Below are 16,864 nucleotides of genomic sequence, written 5' to 3'. Positions count from 1 at the left end.
AACAGGCTCTCTTTCCAGGCGGCTGTAGCAGACCCTCACCTCCAGAAGCCCTGCACTGCTGCACTTCCTAATTTTACCCACAAGTTCACAACCTGGTCATGGCTCTTCTGAGTTCTTTGCAGTCAACTTCTCATCATAGAGGGCAAATCCCTTGCCTTCCAGAATTCCATAGTATCAATTGTGTCTGCTTTATGTCAGGATTTTTTTTCTTTCTTTTCTTTTTCCATTTTCTAGGTAGGAAAATGAATTTCTGAGCCAGGAGAAGCAGAAGTGAAACAGTCTTCCTGGCACTGCTCAGGTTGCATGAGTTGCCAAGTGCTCCTCAGGTAATGTGTGCTGAAGAGCTGACCTTGGTGGCAGGGGCTGTGGCTGCATTTTGTGCCTGTCATGCGGGAATCCAAGAAAGCCTATTCAGAGCAGGAGCTGCAGAGCGAGATAAACATCACGAGAAGGTAAGGCTGAGAAGCAAGGACACCTCCAGAAAGAAGAGAAAAACTGAGTCAAGTGAGCTGCGTGACGGCCGTGTGATGCTGACCATGATTGGAGGAAGAGCGCATGGCTGGGAATGACTGATGGCTCTGGTTGGATGGGTGCCTGTGTGCACAGAGGTAAGGAGTGTTTGTGGGATGTTTTGCTGGCATCTAACGGCTGTAAGGGGAAGTCAAGAGAGAAAACTTGTGAATGCATAGAAGGGATGTTAAAATCTGGAACAGACTGTTTGGATCTTTCACAGCTGAGTCCAGATTGCCACACTGCCAGAACCTGGGGCCTAGGATTTTCCTTTAAGAGTGCCAACTGCTTATTTTAAATGATAAAAAGTAACATTGAAAAAAGCTTCCCTCCTTGCATTAGAATAAGGCATTGATATTTGATGTTTCTGTCTTTCCATTCCTTTAGCAGCCTGGGTGTTGATGCAGCTGCATGCATCTACTGCCCTCCCCTTCTGTTTTGTGTAAAAGAACAGTAAAATATGCAATCAGTGTGAGATCTTTCTGAAGTATTTTACTTTATTTGCCCCTAGGCTGCAATGGCTGGGAAATGGCAGTGTCACCCAGGAGCCCACACGGCGACCTGATGTCTCATTGTTGGGGTCTATTGGAAACCAGATGTGTTTCCCTGCCCATGACAAACACCAGACTTTCCATCCTTACAGTCCTTCCTGACATCAGCAGCAACTGAAACAACATCCCACTCACCTTTGCCATGTCTGGCTGAGGTTGCAGCTCTTTCTATTGCATCCCTCTAGCTTTCAAGTCAAGAGCTCCTGTGTCACGCAAGGAAAAGCAATCTTTTACCTGCTTTGCCATGCTCTTGGCAGCAGCAGTGCAGATGCCTGCAACTGATGCCCACAAGGACAGCCAGCCTGGACTTATTTTCATTACATATCTTTGTCCTGATGTCCTTCTACAAGCTGGAACATTTCTCCATCTCAGCAGAAGATGGCAGGATGGGTCCAAGGTGAGGGCACACTCTCCCCTGTTTATCTGGCACTCAAAGAGAAAGAGAAAATGAAAACCAGATGTGTTTCCCAGCCCATGGCAAACACCAGCCTTTCCATCCTTACAGTCTTCCTGACATCAGCACTAATTGAAACAACATCCCACTCAAGTTAGCCATGTCTGGCAGAGGTTGCAGCTCTTTCTATTGTATCCCTCTAGCTTTCAAGTCAAGAGCTCCTGTGTCACACAAGGAAAAGCAATCTTTTACCTGCTGTGCCATGCTCATGGCAGCAGCAATGCAGATGCCAGCAGCTGATGCCCACAAGGACAGCCAGCCTGGACTTATTTTCATTACATATCTTTGTCCTGATGTCCTTCTACAAGCTGGAACATTTCTCCATGACAGCAGAAGAGGGCAGGAGGGGTCCAAGGTGAGGGCACACTCTCCCCTGTATATCTGGCACTCAAAGAGAAAGAGAAAATGAAAACAAGATGTGTTTCCCAGCCCATGGCAAACACCAGCCTTTCCATCCTTAAAGTCTTCCTGACATCAGCACTAATTGAAACAACATCCCACTCACCTTTGCCATGTCTGGCAGAGGTTGCAGCTCTTTCTATTGCATCCCTCTAGCTTTCAAGTCAAGAGCTCCTGTGTCACACAAGGAAAAGCAACCTTTTACCTGCTTTGCCATGCTCATGGCAGCAGCAATGCAGATGCCTGCAGCTGATGCCCACAAGGACAGCCAGCCTGGACTTATTTTCATTACATATCTTGGTCCTGATGTCCTTCTACAAGCTGGAACATTTCTCCATCTCAGCAGAAGATGGCAGGATGGGTCCAAGGTGAGGGCACACTCTCCCCTGTTTATCTGGCACTCAAAGAGAAAGAGAAAATGAAAACCAGATGTGTTTCCCTGCCCATGGCAAACACCAGACTTCCCATCCTTACAGTCCTTCCTGACATCAGCAGCAACTGAAACAACATCCCACTCACCTTTTCCATGTCTGGCAGAGATTGCAGCTCTTTCTATTGCATCCCTCTAGCTGTCAAGTCAAGAGCTCCTGTGTCACATAAGGAAAAGCAATCTTTTACCTGCTGTGCCATGCTCATGGCAGCAACAATGCAGATGCCAGCAGCTGATGCCTACAAGGGCAGCCAGCATGGACTTATTTTCATTTCATATCTTTGTCCTGATGTCCTTCTAGAAGCTGGCACATTTCTCCCTATGAGCAGCAGAGGGCAGGAGGGGTCCAAGTTGCAGGCACACTCTCCTTTTTTTCAGGCACACAAAGAGAAAATGAAAACCAGATGTGTTTCCCTGCCCATGGCAAACACCAGACTTTCCATCCTTACAGTCCTTCCTGACATCAGCACTAATTGAAACAACATCCCACTCAGCTTTGCCATGTCTGCCAGAGGTTGCAGCTCTTTCTATTGCATCCCTCTTGCTTTCAAGTCAAGAGCTCCTGTGTCACACAAGGAAAAGCAATCTTTTACCTGCTTTGCCATGCTCATGGCAGCAGCAATGCAGATGCCAGCAGCTGATGCCCACAAGGACAGCCAGCCTGGACTTATTTTCATTACATATCTTTGTCCTGATGTCTTTCTAGAAGCTGGAACATTTCAGCATCTCAGCAGAAGAGGGCAGGAGGGGTAAGATTTGCAGGCACACTCTCCCCTGATTATCTGGCACTGAAAGAGAAAGAGAAGATGAAAACCAGATGTGTTTCCCTGCCCATGGCAAACACCAGCCTTTCCATCCTTACAGTCCTTCCTGTCATCAGCACTAATTGAAACAACATCCCACTCACCTTTGCCATGTCTGGCAGAGGTTGCAGCTCTTTCTATTACATCCCTCTAGCTGTCAAGTCAAGAGCTCCTGTGTCACACAAGGAAAAGCAATCTTTTACCTGCTTTGCCATGCTCATGGCAGCAGCAATGCAGATGCCAGCAGCTGATGCCTACAAGGACAGCCAGCCTGGACTTATTTTCATTACATATCTTTGTCCTGATGTTTTTCTAGAAGCTGGAACATTTCACCATCTCAGCAGAAGAGGGCAGGAGGGGTAAGAGTTGCAGGCACACTCTCCCCTGATTATCTGGCACTGAAAGAGAAAGAGAAAATGAAAACCAGATTTGTTTCCCTGCCCATGGCAAACACCAGCCTTTCCATCCTTACAGTCCTTCCTGACATGAGCAATAATTGAAACAACATCCCACTCAAGTTTGCCATGTCTGGCAGAGGTTGCAGCTTTTTCTATTGCATCCCTCTAGCTGTCAAGTCAAGAGCTCCTGTGTCACACAAGGAAAAGCAATCTATTACCTGCTGTGCCATGCTCATGGCAGCAGCAATGCAGATGCCAGCAGCTGATGCCCACAAGGACAGCCAGCCTGGACGTATTTTCATTACATATCTTTGTCCTGATGTCCTTCTAGAAGCTGGAACATTTCTCCCTCTGAGCAGCAGAGGGCAGGATGGGTCCAAGGTGAGGGCACACTCTGCTCTTTATCTGGCACTCAAAGAGAAAGAGAAAATGAAAACCAGATGTGTTTCCCTGCCCATGGCAAACACCAGCCTTTCCATCCTTACAGTCCTTCCTGACATCAGCACTAATTGAAACAACATCCCACTCACCTTTGCCATGTCTGGCAGAGGTTGCAGCTCTGTCTATTGCATCCCTCTAGCTGTCAAGTCAAGAGCTCCTGTGTCACACAAGGAAAAGCAATCTTTTACCTGCTGTGCCATGCTCATGGCAGCAGCAATGCAGATGCCAGCAGCTGATGCCCACAAGGACAGCCAGCCTGGACTTATTTTCATTTCATATCTTTGTCCTGATGTCCTTCTAGAATCTGGAACATTTCTCCATCTCAGCAGAAGATGGCAGGAGGGGTCCAAGGTTAGGGCACACTCTCCTCTTTTTCTGGCACACAAAGACAAAGCGAAGATGAAAACCAGATGTGTTTCCCTGCCCATGGCAAACACCAGCCTTTCCATCCTTACAGTCCTTCCTGCCATGAGCACTAATTGAAACAACATCCCACTCACCTTTTCCTAATCTGGCAGGGAGGTGATGCTCTTTCTATTATACCCCTCTGGCTTTGAGTTCACCAGTGCTTGTGTCACACAAGGATATGCAAGATTCCACCTGTTCTGCCATTCCCATAGGAACAACTATGCAGATGTCAGCAGCTGATGCCCACAAGGACAGCCAAGCTGGACTTATTTTCATTACATATCTTTGTCCTGAAGTCCTTCTAGAAGGTTGAACACTTCTCTATCTCTGCTGCAATGTTCAAAAAGGGTCCAAGTTTAGGGCACTCTCTCCTCATGGCCTCTTGCACTCAAAGACAAAGAGAACATGAAAACCAGAAGTGTTTCTTTGCCCATGGCAGACACTAGCCTTTCCATCCTGACAGTCCTTCCTACAATCAGCTGGAATTGAAACAACATCTCCCACATCTCTTTTTTGAACTTATTCATGCAGGAATAATAATAATGAGAATTTTACTGTAAATCTTATTTCTGCATGGAAACGATCAGATAACTGGAGCTTTTTTCCCTAAAACAATCCAGGAAATTTGCATTGCTTATCTATGTACGCAAAATGTTTTTGCCATTCATCTCAAATATCAATACATCTGGCAAAATAAGATAGAAAAAGTATTTACAGACATTTTTGGACATTGATTACTTCTGGTCAAGTGGGAAAGAATCCCTAAGCTGCAATCATGAAATTCTTTTATCACTTTCTCTGATTTAGCCAGTGTTACTAAAAGGGAAATAAGACACAGGCTTTTTATAGCAGCTGCCAATTTAAGAATGATAATAAGTTTTATTATTCTTGGCTAAGATCAAAGTCCCGCATTTCAGGATTATCTCCAGCTCATCAAGTATAATTAACAGTTTTGGATAGCCACATTATTATATAGCAATATTGTCTTCCTGCAAGGAATTTCATTGTTTTGACACGTGCCACAGGTTGTTAATAGATTGCCTGATTACCATTTATTTTTTTTATTGGCTTATGATGACCACAGAAAATTATACAGCAGCACCATAAAAACTTTAAATCCTATCCCATGTATCTGCACTCATACGAAAATAATATTGGAAAGCATTGGTGAAACTAAGATTACAAAATAAAGCAGAGGACAATTTCAGTGAAAGCCTGCAGGTTTTACAGCTCTGCCCATTTCAACCCCCTGAAGACATCCACGGGTTTCCTGCTGTGGGACACAGGCACTCACCTGCAGCTCAGCACTGCCTGCTCATGCCTGCGCACACCTTCAGGCTGGAACCAAGGAAATCCTCAGCAAAGACATCAGTACACTTTTGTTATGATGACTTTCATAAAGAAGCATCAAATATTTCTTCACGAGAAATACTGCAAGTCCCTTTGACACTAACCCTTATTTTAAATGTTTAGATTTGTGCTTCATTCAGGCGTGCTGTCACTCCCAAAAAGATTTTTATTCTTTTGTTTTTCATTCTGAGGAACACAGTGATTTCTGCCTTGTTTACTGACTGTAGGCACAGCAATACTCCTGCACCTTCAGGGAAACAGCAAATCCATCTCTTTCACACCCTACTTCTATCAAGCTCATTCACCTTACAAGGTATTTATTGCAAGCAGCTCTTCCAAAAATGGAGATTAACAGAGCCTGCAACCCAGGACACCTCAGTAAGCCAGTACTTTTCATCTCCTGAAGGTGTAGGTAGACACAGAGCTGGAACATCTTTTCCAGAGCTGTGTGATGCTATCTCATCTGTGTTCCCTTACTGTTGACTCAGTTTCACTTCTTATCTAACCTGGTTGCATCCCAGGATTTCTGGTGCCAAAAATAAACTGACAGCTTTCATCACTAGTTAAAAGGAAACTGCAATAGGAAAAGCAATTTTTCTGATTTCTCTGTTGATCAAAGATGCTTCATGCAAGCCTGATGCGGTAGAAACAATATCAGCTTTAGAATGACAGTCATGACAGCAGCATTTTCCAGAGTACTTCAGAAAGAACTGAGCACTGCCCCAAGAGCTTCAGAGCGGCAGGCTGTCACAGTGTGCCAACCAGCTCAGCTGTGAGTTGGCACTGAAGCTGCACCACAGGGAGAACAAAGCCCCCTGTGCACCCTTGGAGAGCCAAGGGTTGGAGATTCATGAACCTTGAGCTCCTTTCCAAGCCGGGCCATGCTGTGATTCTGGGATTCTCACCTTTGCCTCATCTGGCAGAGGGAGGCAGCTCTTTCTCTTGTCTCCCTATGGCTGTCAGGTCACCAGGGCCAGTGTCACACAGGGAACTGCAAACACTGTGTGTGCTGTGCCCTGCCCATGGCAGCACAGAGGCAGCTGCCAGCAGCTGATGCCCACAAGGACAGCCAGCCTGGACTTCCTTTGATTCCTTCCCTTTGGATCAGCGTCCTTCAGGAAGGCGGAACATCTCTCCAGCTGAGCAGCAGAGGACAGCAGGGCTTCGTTGTCTGGGCATGTTCTCTTCTGGCCCTCTGGCCCTCACAGACACAGGAGGAGGACACAGAGGCTGCTGTAACACAGCCAGCCCTGCCTCTCAGGTCAGCTCTCAGGCCATCCTCTCTCCCCTCAGCAGCAGCTCACTGTTCTGCACTCCTCTGGCCTGGGCTGGCAGAGGTGTGCAGCAGTTCTGCTGATCTCCCAGTGCTGGCCATGTCTGCAGTGCCTGTGTGAAAGACACAGGAAGCTGCCAGCATTGCACTGCTCTGCTGTGCCCCTGCCATCACCGAGTTTGCTGTCAGCAGCTGCTGCTACACGTCCATTCAGGCACAGGCCTTTCCTTCCTGGCCCTCTTTCCCCCCCTCTCTCCTCTGCTCTCTCTCGTGCTCCCCTTTGGCCTGGGCTGGCTGAGCAGTGCAGGCCTTGTTGTTGCTCCCTGGGCCAACTACGTCACGGTTCCCCGTGACTCTGCCAGCTGCTCTGACACAGCGACTGCGTCCTCAGTGTGGATTCCAGAATGCGACAGACGTCCAGAGAAGACTTCCAGGGCTGATTGGAACATGCTGCCATCAAGAACTGCCATGGCTCAGGCCCCCTGGGAATCTGCTCACAGCGAAAGCTGCTGTCACTCTGTGTGGGCACAGCCTTGTCTGTGTAGGCCTGCTCACACTGCAGCCCCTGTCTGCACCAGAACCGTGCCGATCCACCTTCTCTTGGCCTCCTTGCCTGCATGGAAAAGGGCAGCTTGGGCTGAAGTCCCTCAACTTTCAGATGGCCGAGTGAAGTCTCTGAGCCCTGGTGACCCACGCAGCTCTTCAGCCTGCTGACCTGCTCTGCTGGGGCTGTCTTAAAAGGCAGAGGGCACGTTATCCTAATGTCCCCACATCCATCCCTCTTAGCATACTGTAGGCCAGTTCCTAAAAGGACACCTGCACAATCTCTCTGAATGTTAATCAACATGTAGTTAGTTTTCAGTGGTGATTAGCTATGTGTTTAGTCAGAGGTGCAATGGTTCTAATGGTGAGAGAAAGACATTCCCAGTTGTCATCAGGTGGAACACACTTCAGACTGGAATCCTCAAGCAGACTGCAGTCAAGCTTTCTTAATTATTCGTTGTTGTTATCAATTCAGATGCATCTCTTAATTCCTGCTTGAATGAGCATTCTGTAATAATCTGCTGAGACAGTGCAAGGCTTGACAATGAGACTATAGTTTATGAAAGCAGCACTTTTTACTTCCTTTACAAGTTCTTATCTGAATGCTAAATGCAACATCAATTCACTTCTCACTGGGTTGAACGTTTTAAATATTTGGTAAATTTAAGGTTCTAATTCTGACATTTAATATGAAAATATTAAAATTCCTTGTAAGTACTTTTTTGTTAGAATGCCAGATGCTAACGGGATGAAGTGGCACAAGAAAGCAAAATGTCTCTGCTGATGTCAGGAAGGACTGTAAGGATGGAAAGGCTGGTGTTTGCCAACGGCAGGGAAACACATCTGGTTTTCTTGTTCCCTTTGTCTTTGAGTGCCAGAAAAATAGAGGAGAGCGTGCCCTCACCTTGGACCCCTCCTGCCCTCTGCTGCTGAGATGGAGAAATGTCCCACCTCCTACAAGGACATCAGGACAAAGGTAAGTTATCAAAATATTTCCAGGCTGGCTGTCCTTGTGGGCATCTGTTGCTGGAAAATTTAATGTCAGTAAACTGCCTAGATAAGGACAGAATGAGGGTGACAATAGAATGGTACGTAATCACAGTACAATGAAAAAAGTATGCAGGGTGCAGGAAGGGAGGTGTGGACATTCTGAGTTGCAACTCTTTATTTGCTCCAGAAAGCTCTATCAGAATGGAAGACTGAAGGAAATACTTTGAGGGGTTTTTTAATGTGACTGGATAAAAGATCCACGTGGCAAATTGAATAACTGGGTGGTAAAGGGACATAGATACCTCACTGTTTCATGGAACCTTTCAATTAAGCACCTGAGCACTGTGTACAGGACTTGGGAATATAAGTATTAGAGGATCATGGAATATCTGTATTTGGAAGGGACCTCGAGGATCATGTATTCCACCTCCTGGTTCCACACCGGACCTCCTATGGGTCAAGCCCTGTGTCTGAGAGCATTGTGCAAATGCTCTTTGGCCTTTGTCAGCTCAGTGCCAAACCACTGCCCTGGGGAGCCAGTGCCAAATTCCATGTATCTACTTCATCCTACAGAATGATGCCAAGAACAGTTATAGAGATCGACTTACAAACAAAATTCTTGTCTTGAATTAATGGTACACTCACCATTAAAAAAGAAAAAAAAAAAAGAAGGAAAAAAAAGAAAAAAAAAATCAAAGCCACATTCTTACGCTGGCATTTTACAGTATTGTCAGATTTTTGTAATTCTGTTGTGTCAGATCAAGGTTCTCTCATCGTGAAATAATGACCAAGTTCTCTTTTCATATCTAAAGATACAAATGCTGAAGGCAGCAGTGCTGTTCAAGAGTACATTACCAGCTCAAACACTGCTTTGGCTGTAAAACTGAAGGTAGGAAGGAATTTTATCAAGGAGTTAGAAGAAAACATGTAAGTGTAGATTTAAAAGCAACCTGTATTGTTACTTAGAGTTTGATATAGTGTAATCCAATGCACAGTACTTGTAACGTGTGTTTTACAAAATGCTTTGCAATGTAGGCATCTATTAAGATAAATGCTGCAAGTTCTCATATGTCCATGACCTTTTCAAACTGTTCCTTACTCCTACACATCACTACGAGTAGTTCTTCTGTCAGGAAGGATCACCTGAGTAATTAACCTGTGACCTTAAGTTTGGAATTAAATGCATACAGTGGAAGTAAGAGCTGTGGGTTATTTTGCTCTTTCAGTGTTGAACAGCCGAGGTGTTTTGTTTTGGAGGGTGGATGGTGATGGGACAAGTGGGGAATGGCTTTAAACTGAGACGGGGGGCTGTTGAGGTTTAGGTTGGATGTGAGGAGGAAGTTTTTCAGCCAAAGGGTGGTGAGGCACTGGAACAGGTTGCCCAGGGAGGCTGTGGATGCCCCATCCCTGCAGGCATCCAAGGCCAGGCTGGATGTGGCTCTGGGCAGCCTGGGCTGCTGGTGGGCAGGTTAGAAACCCAACATGACTTTATTGCAGCCCTGGGTGCAGGGGGATCACTGCTCCTAGCATGCACACAGAAGAGCTGGAGCACACAGGTGATGTACATTCCACTTGTGAACATTCCTGCAATTGCAGAGAGTGTGCGCCTGTTCCAATCACTGCTGCACAGATTAAAAACTGATTGCAGATGAGCTGTTTTGGTATGGGGTTCTTGCCAACGGTCTGCAGTGGCTGTGTGATTCCTCGGGGAGTTGCTCTCCAGCCCAAAGGTCATGTCCTAAGTCGACCAGATCCCGTTTGTGTCCAGAAATGGCTGACAACAGATCAGCTGCTGGTCAAGTTTCTAACATCACACTGGCCTTGCTCCAGTGTCTGTGTCATCAGCCCCAGCACATACGGTGCACCTCTTCAAGGCTTTGCAACACTGAGACTCTGCACTTGGGCTCCAGACATCCTGCTGCACCAAGAGGTTATTCTAGCTTTGGTATCTTGCAACTTTGTATATAACTACATCACTGTAACCATAAAGGTCTAGGAGCATGGAGATGGAGAAATTAATCTTCCTGTAATTCTCTGTACTGCAGCCCCGTGGTTGTCAACACCTAATGCAATATTGAAATTTCAGTTGAGAAATTGAAAGCTGTCCCTAACAAAAAAACATCTGCATTTGTAATTGAAATCACACTAAGGATCAAGAAATCCAAATGCTTCTAGCATAACCACGATTATAGGCAGTGTTTAGACAAGCTCTTACAGGAAAACCATGAACACAAGGCTAGAGAGAGACTAAGTGATGCACTCTGCAGGAATACTCATGGAAGTCTTCACAGTGCAGGAGTCTGATCTGATTACAGATGCTGTGCTTTAAGTACCCCTTATCATATCTTTTTTTTCACTGTTGTGCAGGCGTTGGACTCAGTGATCTCTGGAGGCTGGAGATGCTGTTTGCTAATGGCAGATGGAGAGAGGAAAAGTAAGACCAAGGCATGCTGTGCATAGCCACCACATGGCATCTGCACCATTTCCCCCTGCACCAAGGAGGAGCAGCTCACAAGCTTGGCCTGGGCCAGGGAAGGGAGCAGACAAACATATGGTTCCTGCTCAGTGCTAACAGGAAACTCACACAGCATTTCTGTTTCAGCTGTGCCAACGCTTTGATCCCTTGCTGCTTGGATGGGGCGTTTGAAGAAGGATGCCTGTGCTGATGTCCAGCCAGGCTTTGGGGATGAGTCTCCACACCAGGGTCCGTCTGACAGGACTGAGGGTTGGGGATCCAGCCAGGTCGAGTCCAGTGTGCTTTGCTCTTGTTCTTAGTGCTTGTTTTTGCTCAGGAGGGCAGGAGGTGAACCTCGTGAACCAATGCCTGCAGACGGGGTTTGCAGAGAAAGAGGTCCTGCAGGCCTTGTGTGACAGCCACGGAGCTGCAGCGAGGCTGCATCAGTGTAAAACACCAGAGATCCACGGAGGTGTGAAGGGGAGCTGCGGGCTGCAGTCACGCAGGAAGGGATGTGCATGCTCGGGGTTTGGTTGTTGTGTGTGTGTTAAGTGACTGTGATACCACTGCTGGGTCAGTGTGAGTGTACGGAACAAGTGTGACAGCCTTTTTGATGGAGCCCTGTGAAAGGAGTCCTATGGACTTGAGATCCAACTGTCAGCCCGTGGGCATCATCCAGGATTTGGGGTAGGGGATGAGGCAAGGAAAGTTGGTGTAAGAAACGGATAAATCAGTCTGGCAGTAGTTCTGTGTTTCTCCCATCTCCTGCTTTATTTCCTTACAGGTGAAATAGATGGGTGTGAAACATGCCCTTGAATGTAACAAAAGCCACTCTAGTCTGGATTTGACATGGGCCCAGCACTGCAAGGTACGCTGCTGGGAGGAAGTGTCCATCTGGCTGAGGGCAGGAAGGCCCTCCAGAGGGATGCACTGAGGCCAGTTGTGCGAGGCTCAACAAGAGCAAGCGCCAGGTCCTGTGCTTTGGTCATGACGACCCCGTGCCAGCTTCTCCAGGATTTGGCTGGGGTAGAATTCCAAGCAGCCCCTGATTCCAGAACGTTGGGCTGGGCTGTTGGAATCTTCTGCCCTTGTGACTGGTCTTGCCTCCCCACCCTGTCCGTCGTGGTGGAGCAGCCTGGTGGCCCTCAGTGATGTCATAAGGGCTAGAATGAGGGGAGGAGCAGTGCGTGCTGCGTCCCTTCATTGGAGCGCTGGAGCTCTGACTGAGCAGCTCGCTTGTTGCACTTGTGCACCGACTGCGTCCCTTTGTCTTCACACCGTCCTGTGCAGCACCTTGTAGGTAAGCTGAGACAGTGTGGGAGAGACGGGGGGACAGTGAGTGCTGAGAACTGCTGGCTGGCGGAGCTCATAGGATCACATTATCTCCATCAGCAGAGGGGTGGCCATGAGGGACAGGGAGGTGATCGTCCCCCCCTGCTCTGCTCTTGTGAGGCCCCAGCTGCAGTACAGTGTCCAGAAAGACAGGGAGCTGTTGGAGAGGGTCCAGAGGCGAGCCACAGAGATGATCAGGGGACAGGAGAACCTCCCCTGCAAAGACAGGCTGAGGGAGCTGGGCTTGTTCAGCCTGGAGAAATGAAGGCTGTGGGGTGACCTCATGGCAGCCTTCAGTACCTAAAGGGAGCCTAAAAAGAGGAGGGGAATCACCTCTTTGAAAGGGTAGATAACAGCAGGACAAGGGGAAATGGTTTTAAGTTGAAAACTTAAGTTTTTAAGTTGAGGGAGGGCAGATTTTGGTTTTTCCCTCGTAGTCTTTGCTAAAACGTGGAAGCAAACTGACCTGCTCTTTCTCTCTCCTCTCTGCACCCTCTGCCTGCTACCCTGGTGCAGCTTTTGCTCGTGGAAGATCAGAGCAAAGTGACAAGGAACGGCTGCGGATTCGTGAGATTTCTCTCCCTCGTTCTGATCTCTTGCCAGGTACCTGCCATGGTTTGTCCCCCCACATGCTTTAGCAGCCCGTGACGCCCCCTGTTTAGTAACACAGCCTCATCCAGCTTTGATGGGACGCTGGTCACGTGTGGGTTTTCTCCACGTGCTCTGCAGCTCAGCCCTCAGAAGGATGCTGTCTGTGGTGCTGTGACCAGCTGGTCTACAGGAAACCAATCCCTTAGGCAAAGAGTCCCAGCCCCAGCTTGTGCAGAGCTGCACAGCATCACCAGGGACACCAGCAGGCGTGCTTGGGCTGTGTGAGTGTGCCCGACAGCTGTAGGGAGCACAGCAGAGATGTGAACAGAGAAAATAAAAGTGTGTTTCTTTTCAGTTCCAGCTTGTCACACCTACGCTGATGGCTGTGGCGTGCAGCGAGATCAGCTGTGGGCCTGACCTGGCATGGACAGAGGTAGAGTATGAAGCTCTGATTGGTCTTTGTTCCCTGACTGCAGCCAGCAGAGTGAGCCGCAGATGTGCCCTCCTGCTTTCCAAGAGAGCTCCTCTGTGGCAAGACAGCAGTGCAAGTGTGGCAAGTTTATAAAAGTACGAGAGCCATCTCGGCTGTTGTGTTTGTCCTCTACTGACTTTTCCCTTGAAATGGCTGCAGAAACAACAATCATTCTCTGCTCTGTTTGGCCTCGCTGTTGGTTGGACTGCTCAAGAGAGCTGCTTGGTGCTTGCAATGGCACTGTTTGCACATTGTAACTGCAGCCGTAGCTTTGGTTTCCCTCTTCACGGTCTCCTAGCATCTTAAACAGTCAGCCTTCCTGCACAAAGAGCGCAGGAAAGGATGTGGCAAAATGGACAAGGCCACCTGTCTGCATCAGTGCCATTGCTGATTAGTCTGGATGGGGAGAGATGCATCTTTGCTGGCGTGTGCCTGCTGCACACCAGGGAGAGAAACAGCCGTTATTAGACTTGCAGTTCCTTCTGAAGTGCCCATGATAAGGACCGAGTGCATTTCCTGCAGCTTTCTCTGCAGATGTGCTCCTCACCTTGAAGTCCTCCTTGTTGGTTCCCAGCTCCTCACCGTAGCCTGTGCTCTCTGTTTCAGACTGAGAACAAGGGGAAGCCCCTGCTAGACCATGAGGTGGCACCTGTGAATGTTCCAGCTATTGCTGCTGCCCATGTCGTTAAGAGACACGTTGCCCAGGCAGCGGATGAACTCTCCTTTGAGGTAAGCAGTTCAAGGCGTTCCTTGTTGCTCAATTTTACAATGGCAAATGCCTTCAGAGCTGCACTGGTGCAAGTGCTCTCATGCTCGGCCATGTTTGGCAGTGCAGAAGAATGCAGTCATTTGAGCTGTGCTTTCCTCCCAGCCGTGCTGAAGCTGGGATTGACGTTGCAATCTCTTGCAGGTGGGAGACATCGTGTGTGTCATCGACATGCCACCAAAGGAGCTGACCCCCTGGTGGAGAGGCAAGCTCGGCTTCCAGGTAGGCACAAGCTTCAGACTGGAGAGTGCAACTGCAGTAGAGGCAGGAATCTCAGCTGAGAGCTGCTCTGCCTGCTCAGGATGCCTAATGGACGTAAACAATTTCCCTGTGTCGGTGTCAGAGGACCATGCCTTTGGCTGCAAATGTTGAAAAATTATTACCTTTATGCTGTGAACTATGGCCATTTTCTGCTGGATAGTCTTATGGAACATCAGGCAAGCACGTTCCGAGGGAAATGTTACGTGGCTTTTGGTTTAACAGTTCAGATCTGAGAAGTGCTGCATGCAATAGTTGGCCTCTCTTCTTGTTACAGGTTGGATTTTTCCCAGGGGAGTGTGTGGAACTCATTAATAAGAACATTCCTGAGGCACTCATCAACTCTGTGCCAAAGCCAGGTATGGATGTTACATTTGATGGTGCGGGGAAGCAAAATGAAGTCTTTTTTGGGGTGTGTTCCATGTTTAGTACCTCCTTTATCCATCCCACGTTGTCCTCTGGGTTGATGATTCTTCATGCACACCATGGGGCAGAGATTTGGCCCAATCCTCCTGTGTTTATGATTGGACTTGGCGAAAGTATAGAATACTCATGGAATGGCTTGGGATGGAAAGGAACCTCAGGGATCATCATGCTCCAACCCTCCTGCCTCAGGATGGTCTCCCAGCCCCCACATTTAATGTGAGACTAGATCAGGCTGCCCAGGGCCCCATCCAGTTTGGCCTTGGGCTCCTCCAGAGATGGGGAAAATCCCTTTTTGTATGTACTGGTTGGTAACGTTCTTCCCGTTCTGACGTGCTCTGTAGAATGTGCTGTGCTCGGCCTCGTCCAACGGAGCCAGACCTGAAATGACCTGGTTTCTTCCTTTTGTTGTGCAGTGCCCAAGAAACGCAGCAAGATCCTCACCTTCCTTCGTTCCTTGGTGAAGGCCCGCCCAAAGAAACCGACCGAGCGGGAGGTGGAGAAGGAAAGGGTGTTTGGCGGTGACCTGGGAGAGCATCTTCTCCACTCCGGTCGTGATGGTAAGGAGCTGCCCATTCCTGAGATCTTCCTCTACTGGGCATCTAAAGAAGATGAAAGGGAGCTCATATCTAGCAGGGGGCAGGCTGATAGCCGTGGAGACACGTGTAATGGGAGTTGATGGCTGAAGGATCAAGTGAGGCGGATGCTCCTAAGAGACAAGCACATCTGTATTTGCTTCAGCCAAGCCTGGCTGGGCTTAGTGGATGGGATGTGACTCCCGGAAGCACAAGCTGCAGCAGGACTTGAATCAGGAGCTCCACTGACGGCTGGCACGTGTTCTTCAGTCCCCCAGGTCCTCCAGAGCTGCGCTGAGTTCATTGAGCAGCACGGCGTGGTGCAGGGGATATACCGCCTGTCCGGCGTCGCGTCCAACATCCAGAGACTGCGGTAAGAGTGCTGCGACTGACACAGCCTGAGTGCATCTGGTGTGGCTTTGGGCTTGCCTTCCTCTCGCTCAACCGGGTTTGCGTCCCTCTCTGCAGGCAGGAATTTGAGTCGGAGCAGATTCCTGAGCTCACCGTCCGCGACATTCACAGCGTGAGCTCCCTCTGCAAGATGTACTTCAGGGAGCTCCCGAACCCTCTGCTCACCCACCAGCTGTACGGCAAGTTCTCGGTAAGCACAAGGCCACGTCTTTCATTTCCCTCTTCCTGGGCCTCTTGGCAGATGGCTGCAGCAGTGCCCCAGCTCGGAGGCCCTTTTGCTGTCAGCCCCACGAGGTTTACTCGCAGTGGTGTACTAGCCTGATTGGTGTCTCGCTCCCTTTCTGCACTACTCCAGGATGCTGTTGGTGCCGCTACAGAGGAGGAGCGGCTGCTCAGAATGCAGGAGGTCATCCAGCAGCTGCCCGCTCCTCACTACAGGTCAGTGCTGCCCTCAGCCTGCTGAGCTCAGCCCTGCTGCATTGCAGAGGGCAACGATGCGGTTCCAGGCTCTGTCTCACGCCGGCAACACGATGCCTGTGTATGCTGAAGGGTTGAAGGCTCCATGGGCTTACTTTATGGGGTCAGTTCCTGGGCACGGGGGCACGCTTGGTGCAGCTGATGGCTGCGGCTGTGCTGTGCTGGGGCTTGGTGCTGCAGCGTGGCACTCAGTCAAGTTGGATCTACTTCATCTTCGGTGACAGTAGCAATCACAAGAAGTAGCATGAATGGAGGTTTGCTTTCTGAATTGCAGCACGGCATGCTCGTTGGTGCTGAACGTTTGCCTCTCTTGTTTTCCAGGACACTGGAGTTCCTGATGAGACACTTGGCGTGTCTGGCTGGGAGCTCCACCACCACAAACATGCATGCCAAGAACCTAGCCATTGTGTGGGCTCCAAACCTCTTAAGGTAAACTGCTGGTTCTGTTTCAACACTTCCTCTGTTCTCCAGTAAAAAAAAAACAGTCCTCCCTTTTTCTCCATCAAATGTGCTCTTCTCCTGTAAAATCTGTGGCTGACAGCAGAGCAGGAGCC

At 48.7% G+C, this 16,864-nt stretch overlaps 2 protein-coding genes and 1 long non-coding RNA gene across 4 annotated transcripts in view; 2 read left to right on the top strand and 1 right to left on the bottom strand.

The window, feature by feature from the left end:
- LOC149912559 (rho GTPase-activating protein 32-like) overlaps positions 1-16,864 on the bottom strand; it is a 490,746-nt gene that overhangs the window by 246,185 nt on the left and 227,697 nt on the right. The gene's annotated exons all lie outside the window — the stretch shown is intronic.
- The window catches only part of LOC149912567 (rho GTPase-activating protein 32-like), a 28,086-nt gene continuing 23,290 nt past the window's right edge, over positions 12,069-16,864 (top strand). The window contains exons 1-3 of one of the 2 annotated variants that reach the window (XM_090132059.1): positions 12,069-12,305; positions 12,854-12,940; positions 13,284-13,361. In XM_090132059.1, coding sequence (XP_089988185.1) covers positions 13,308-13,361 — 54 coding nt within the window. In that variant the 5' untranslated portion in view covers positions 12,069-12,305; positions 12,854-12,940; positions 13,284-13,307. The other variant, XM_090132058.1, reaches the window with a different exon arrangement.
- Positions 14,702-15,790, top strand: LOC149912568 (uncharacterized). Its single transcript, XR_016461479.1, has 3 exons — positions 14,702-14,783; positions 15,264-15,407; positions 15,693-15,790. It is a non-coding gene; the product is annotated as an uncharacterized LOC149912568 (long non-coding RNA).

This window comes from Phasianus colchicus, chromosome Z (assembly GCF_987193195.1).
Source record: "Phasianus colchicus chromosome Z, bPhaCol1.hap1.1, whole genome shotgun sequence".
Classification (NCBI taxonomy): Eukaryota; Metazoa; Chordata; class Aves; order Galliformes; family Phasianidae; genus Phasianus; species Phasianus colchicus.
This window is presented reverse-complemented; position numbering and strand designations above follow the sequence as displayed.